Consider the following 7,338-nt stretch of genomic DNA (forward strand, 5'->3'; position numbering starts at 1 on the left):
ATTTGTAAAATCAACTGGAGAAAAAAATATGGTAAGCCACTCCATTGTCTTTGCCAAAAAAATAAACAAACAAATAAAAAACACCCAAAATGGGTCACAAAGAGTCAGATATGATTGAAACATGACATAGCAACAAAATTACTTTAGTGGTAAAAAAGTCAAAATTGAAACATCAGAAAGGCCCATATGCAAATAACATCTATTTCCCCCCAACTTCTCTTTGGTACTTTCTTCTTCAGGACTCAAACAGAATTACCAGGTATGTTTTCTTCCTAATTTTGGGGCAATTATGATTATGCCCAGGACTTCCCATGAGTTTATATTCATGAATTGTTTTGGGGAAAGGTCAGGAACAAACCAGATAAAATAACTCAGGGAAAGAGCAGGAGAGATAGGGTGATTTCTATGGGACTCTGTGGGGGATCATTGCCCATCCTGTGGGTTTCTTTCTGAAAGCACATTTCTTTTTGTTTCCTCCCTTCAACACCTGCTTACAAAGGGACCTGAAGCTTCCCTTTACCCCAAAAATTCAGTGCAAGAACCCAATGATGGCACAATTCAGGGCTGCCTGAATTCCTTCTGAAAAGCTGGGGCTGCTTCCATGGAAGCAACTAAGGCTTTCCTTTTACCAGGTGGGAACCCGGTAGAACTGAGAAGTCCCATAGGCTACAGGTGGGAGGCAGTCACAAAATAATAGAATCACAGAATTGCTCTGTTGGGCAAAAACATGAAGATGATCATTATGTGATGCATGAATCTCTTCTACAATTTTGCTATCAAATAGCCATTCATATATTGTTTGAATATTTCCAGTAACAAAAGATTTACTATCTCTGGAGAGAACTAATTTAATTTTGGGGTATTTCTAATTACATAATGTCCTTATATTAAATAAAAATATATATTTCAGCTATTTGTTCTGTTCTCTAAGGTTATGATGAATGACACCATCTCAGATTTGTAGAGTAAGATTTACAAAACATTTGCTTCACAAAATATTTTTAAAGTAGTGTAAATATTATTCTTGTTTTATAGATGAGAAAAATGAGCTCTCTCAAATATTTTGTTTTGCCCATAGTCACTCTCCTAGTCCATGTCACAGCTGAGTTTGTCTCCTACTTTTTCTAGGATCATCCAATTGATTTAGAATGAATGTATTGTGACTTGATAAACAAGAAATCTTTATCTGAATTGACTATCAGGTTAAATCCATTGCATAAATTATTTGTTATTCTACTTGCATTTGGTTATGACTAAAGTTACCATTCATGAGGCCCAGAAAGATGTACTGGTGAGGTAATCATGCTATTTGGATAATTGGATCTCTGCATCTGCCATAGGTTGGACCTAGTATTGTAAGACTTTTAATGAAAATTCATAAGATTCTCTTCTAGGGAGACTCAATGGTCAAGCAGACGAAATTAGAAGTTTAAGCACTAGGAATTATAAGATGCATTGAACTAGAATTATAAGATAGAATTTAGGAAGCAGGTATAGATGAGGGTCAGGCACAGAATCAATGGAATTGATCTGATGACTTTCCTATCAAGTTCAATTTACCAACCACAAAATCTTATGGTGAAGTCAAGGAACAAATGACCCTAGTTAATTTAGGACGCAGAATATAGTGAGATTAGAATATTAGTATTACCTCCTGTTTGGAACCTACCTGGAATATTTCACTCAGTTCTGAGTGCTAAATTTTCTTTTGCAATGCTTCTATTTTGCATAATGGATAAAATTCTGACTTTATGACACTGGGTAAGTTACTTAAATTTTTTATGCCTCAGTTTTCTCTTCTGTACAATGAAATAGTTGAATTTGATGGCCTCTAAGATATTCTTCAAGTCTGAATTTATGATCATAATAATTTTCACTTATTTATTCATCAGTTCATTAGTAGAAAAATATTCAGAAGAGGCAAAACTGGGTGCTGTAAATCATAGAATCCATATTACATGAGGATGAAATTAGGGATATTTAGCATGGAGAAGAGAAGACTCAGGGAAGGCACAGTAGTTCTCTTAAGTCTCTTAAGAATTTTAATGTTTAAGACTAATTAGACCTCTCAGTGTGAGTGAAGATTTGTTTTGACTTTCTATTTCAGGCTACAACTTCCCAGTTATTTAGGTAAGGTCAAGAGAAAAAAAGAAAGAGGAAAGACAGTTCCTGCTCTCAAGGAGTCCAGGACCTAATGTAACAGCTCACAGTCAAATAGACTTTTTCAGTTTGGCCCCACGGACAAGAACTCAGGTCCACCTGACTTCAGGGGTGGTGCTCTATCCTCTGCACCACCTAGCTGCCCCTATTCCTGTTCTTCTAAGTCTTCTCCTCCAGAGCAATGAGAAACTTGAAAAAAAAAGTCAATAATCCTTTTGCCTCACGTGGAAGTTTATATCTGGATCCTGCTCTTTTCCCCCTTCCTGTCTTCCCATTCAACCAGCTTTCCTCTGTACTTTATGTCCCCAGTTATTGATTCCCTTTTAACGGAATGTAGTTTTTAGTCTAATGTACAATAATTCAATTCTTCCTCTTTTCTTACCCCTGGTTCTTTTGACCCCCTAAGACTTTTGTACTTTAGATTCTTTCCCCCTATAAATGATTTTATTGTTATTTTACCTGAAATGATGTGTTTTGTTTTGTAAAGTCTTTATCTTGGTACTGGAATCATTACAAGATTGATTTCATTGCTTTAATTTTTTTTTTCTGTCTCCCAAAGATAAACATTTAACTTTCTTGTGTTTATTTTGATTGACATAATATGTATAAAATTTTCGGCGTACCTCTGGTTTCTTTTGAGAGAAATGTTCAACTTTTTTTTTGCTGAGAATTGTACTCTTTTTACTTTATTGAAAATTATCTTTGTGATATTTTCTAAATGGCCACATTCTTGACAAAAAAATCTTTGAAAGTTCTGATTTGGATCATGATTTACATTTTTATTTCTTTTAGTTTTAAAATTTATCTTTTAAATCATTCTGGAGGTTTTTTCCCCCAGTTATTTCATTATCATCTTTGTGGCTGTCCTATAATATTTTTGCACTTAATTGGGGGTTTTCAAATTGCCTTTCTTCTTTTTTAGTATTTATTTGTTGTATTGTGCCTTTTTTCTAGATAGTCTCTTTTTTTTTTTTTGCTTATCAATGATGCTGGTTCTTTATAATATTTTTCATATCCTTTATTTTTATATTTATTATTATCCCTTTATTCCTTTTGGTACTTTACTTGCTTCTTTGAAATAAGAGAGAGAAGTTGAATTTACACATGTCTTTTCATTCAACCATATTGCCTGAAATAAATTATCTTATTTTCCCTTTTCTTGTTTCTTTTCTTTATGACTTTTTAGCTGTTTAGGGGTTTAGCTCTCTTGGAGTTGAAATTTCATTCAACCTCTTTCTCCACCATCTTGTTGAATACTATTTCTGTTTTGTTCCAGAGTTTTGGATCAAGCCCTATACTGATAGAACTGTCTATCATCCATGATTGCATTCTTTCTCCTTTCCAGATTACTAAAGCTGGGTAAAGTCAATCACATCTTCTGTTAAGGATCACTGTATCACTGTTAAAGGGAGTTTCCAAGAGGTAATAAGAGTGTCTACTTGACTTTATTTCTGAAAGATTTCTCTTCTGTTTTTTTTTTCTTTTTTTACTATGTTAGATGAAACTCTACACTTCCCATTTCTCTGTGATTCATAGATTCTATTTTCTATTGATCAGAGTATTAGAGCTGGGTGCGCTCAATGACCTTTATTTCATGGTGTGTGTGTGTGTGTTTGTCTGCATATATGTGTGTTTGTGTGTGTGATATCTGGATAAGTCATCTAGGAGGGAAGACACTGAGAAACAATGATTTATGCCATGGCAACTATTTAGAGTTCTGTGAATAGATCTGATGAGGCAGACAAAGAACAGGGGGTGCTGGGTTAAACCATATATGATGGGCCAGGAATGTAGACTTGTGGTTTCTTATTCCTCTTACACCTCTAATAAGACTATTTCAGTCATGAGCAGACAGCCTGTATAAAAGCATAGAGTTTAAAGATGGATGGAGTTCCATATTTAGTTCAGTAAAGTAAAATAAGATTGGATATATATATATATGAAAATGTCTCCTTTCTTTGCTTACTATTTCTATTACTTTATTCAATACATTCTTTACTAGTTTGAAGAGGTTAGGGTTGAAACTAGGCTTAGATACAAACATTTCCTCTCTTTTTCTCTAGTTCTTCCTTAAAAGACTGGCTATTGGAAGGTGCTATTGGATTTGGTTCTTAGTTGATGGATTGGCCTGATGGAAGAAAATTTGACTTTTGTGACTTTTCTGTCTGTCCCTTCTTAGTTGATAGCTCATTAGCCATGTAAATTGCAGTGAGTGACTATACAGAATGAATGTATCTGTTTTTTGTGTTCTTTGTGTAGTCATAGTGAGTAATTCATCATTTAACAGATTTTCAAGGAATCACAGGGAGAGAAACAAATACCATCAAACAAAGGATAATTTTCCAGAAAAACAGAAGGAAAATGGTGGGATAACCCTACATTCTCTTCCAGAGATGCCCAGAAAAGGCATTATAATATCCTTGTTATGTATGTAAAAAAAATGCAGTTAGATCACACTGTAAATACTGAATTCTCTTACATTATTTAAATTCTTACTGCCTATTTTCATTAAACTAGAGCCAATGTACCTCTTGGTAAATAAAATAAAACAAATTTACATAGGTTTTTAGAACCTTTAGAACATTTTTCTCATCATAACTCGGTAATGTTGGTAATAAGCATTAGAGTTTTATTTCCATTTTTCAGATAAGGAAATGGAGGCTAGCCAGGTTAATATCTGAGGTAGAATTTGATCTTTTAAATAATCTGTTTGATGCTTTTGAAGAAAATATAAAAAGCTTCAGTATTTTTGCCAAAAAAACCCCAAATAGGATTATGACTCACCACACAAACAACACACAACACACACATACATATGCATGCACATATATGCACATGTACACACCAACTCTCAATGGTGTGCGTGTGTGTGTGTGTGTGTGTGTGTGTGTGATATAGACCAATTGGGAAAAGTGGTCCCACCTGAATGAGGTGAGATTGTAACTGAATGCAAGTTTTATATAAGAAAAGTGTAAAACACAATGAAACCTATCTAGAAAGAAAATAACAATTTCAAGAATTTATTAAGAAAAAGCATAATACTGTCAATAAAAAGTTATAATTAAAAAAAGAAATAGCATAATATAATGAAAAGAGTAAGAGGATTTGTGTTCAAGTTGTATATCTGTTGTTTCCTGCCTGTATTATATAGTCAAGCAACAACTTCAGTAGACCTATTTTTCCTTATTTGCAAAATTAGATGAATTGGACTATATGATGTCTGAGATCTTTTCCAATTCTAAATCTACAGTTCTATGATTTTTTTGGTATGGGCTCTCTTCATTAGTTTCAGTTGAAGAGCTTCTCAATCTTGATAAATGGTTGTATAAGTTTCAGTGTCCCCCAATTTGTTGCTAGGCAGATGATGGATTAGCTTCTCAGTGAATAGCCACTACCAAATCAGCTAAAAGAAATGGCCTGTTAGCAAGTCTGTATGTAAGTCATATGACAAATATTGTGTTCCACTGTCATAAGTTTTGACAACTTCACATCACTTCAATCTTATAAAATCTTTGAATGAACAAATGACTAGATAGAATAAACGGATATAAGATTGAAGTTGAGGTAAAGATGTTAGAATATAGAAGGAGAGAATGAAGGTAGTAAGTATGCATATCAGAACTGAGGAGTATTTGTGGGAACTTGAACAAGCTGCAAAGAAGACCACTAGGTTGAGTATAGAACTTGTGAAACCAAAGGATCAGGGCCTTGTGAGATCAAGGCAAGTGAGAACAAATTAAATAATAATAAATAAGGAATAAGGAATGAGCTAAATGAGAAGGTAAGAAATCAAACATGGTGAAGATTAGAGATAGTTATTGAGAAGAAATGCTCATTTGTAGACTCTTTTCCAGCTTCATGAACAGAGATATTACAAAGGGTGAAAGAAGCTTAATATTTTTAAGTCTCTATTCTTGGATAGCCTGTTATTCCTTTACCTATCTTGAAGATCTTTCTCTATGGAGAGGAACAATTTAACAGCTGTCAGTGAATTTGTGTTTCTTGGCTTCTCAGCCCTGGCTGGATTTCAGCGACTACTGTTTGTGTTGTTCCTTCTCCTCTACTTGTTCACACTGAGCACCAATGCTGTGATTCTGTCCACCATCCTGCTGGAGCGAGCTCTTCATACTCCTATGTATTTCTTTCTTGGAATACTGTCTTGTTTTGAGACCTGCTATACCTTTGTCATTGTGCCCAAAATGCTGATAGATCTGCTATCCCAGAAGAAGACCATCTCCTTTTTGGGCTGTATTGTTCAGATGCTCACCTTTCTCTTCCTCGGCTGTTCTCACTCTTTCCTGTTGGCAGCCATGGGCTATGACCGCTACGTGGCCATCTGCAACCCTCTCCGCTACACAGTGTTGATGAGTCATGGGACATGTTTGGGACTCGTGGCTGCAGCCTGTGCCTGTGGTTTTACTGTTGCCTTGATCATCACTTCTCTGGTCTTTCACTTGCCCTTCCATTCCTCCAACCAGCTCCATCACTTCTTCTGTGACATTTCTCCTGTTCTCAAGCTGGCCTCCCATCACACCAGTTTAAGTCAGATGATCATCTTCATGCTTAGTGTGTTGGTCCTAGTCATTCCTCTGCTGTTAATTCTTGTCTCCTATATCCGTATCATTTCTGCCATTTTAAAGATCCCTTCCACTGTGGGCAGATATAAAGCCTTCTCTACCTGTGCTTCTCATCTTATTGTTGTGACTGTCCACTATGGTTGTGCCTCTTTTATCTATTTGAGGCCCAAGACCAATTACATCTCAAGCCAAGATACTCTAATATCTGTGTCCTATACCATCCTAACCCCATTATTTAATCCCATGATTTACAGTTTGAGGAACAAGGAGTTCAAAGCAGCTCTTTGGCGAGCAATGGGCCAAAATCTGTGTCCTAAAATTGCAGGGAACACACCCCTTGCTTAATTCTTTTGTCAGTCCTATCATTGGAAGGCCATTAATCAGAACAAGCAATCTGAACCCATTAGATTGTCCCATGAGTTATTGTTAGATGAATGAAAAGAATATACTCTGAACAATAGACACTTTTCAGATGTGAGAATGAAATAAATTTAGAGATAAATTTTGTCCTTTAGGCAAAATGAAATGAACTAACCATAACTAACTAATTTTATAATCTCCCTCCTTTAGTTTAGCTTTGTAGAGTTTTAGTTCCTATTCT

General features: G+C 35.2%; 1 protein-coding gene across 1 annotated transcript; it reads left to right on the forward strand.

Moving 5' to 3' along the window:
• Positions 1–6,119: 6,119 nt before the first annotated feature.
• Positions 6,120–7,082, forward strand: LOC100927686 (olfactory receptor 10K1-like). The gene has a single exon (XM_003767905.1). It carries the CDS (start codon positions 6,120–6,122, stop codon positions 7,080–7,082), a length of 963 nt encoding a protein of 320 aa, XP_003767953.1.
• Positions 7,083–7,338: the final 256 nt, after the last annotated feature.

The sequence above is a fragment of the Sarcophilus harrisii genome, chromosome 4, assembly GCF_902635505.1.
Source record: "Sarcophilus harrisii chromosome 4, mSarHar1.11, whole genome shotgun sequence".
NCBI lineage: Eukaryota > Metazoa > Chordata > Mammalia > Dasyuromorphia > Dasyuridae > Sarcophilus > Sarcophilus harrisii.

Coding starts and splice junctions, on each gene's coding strand:
- LOC100927686 (XM_003767905.1), top strand. CDS start 6,120: ATGGAGAGGAACAATTTAACAGCTGTCAGTGAATTTGTGTTTCTTGGC.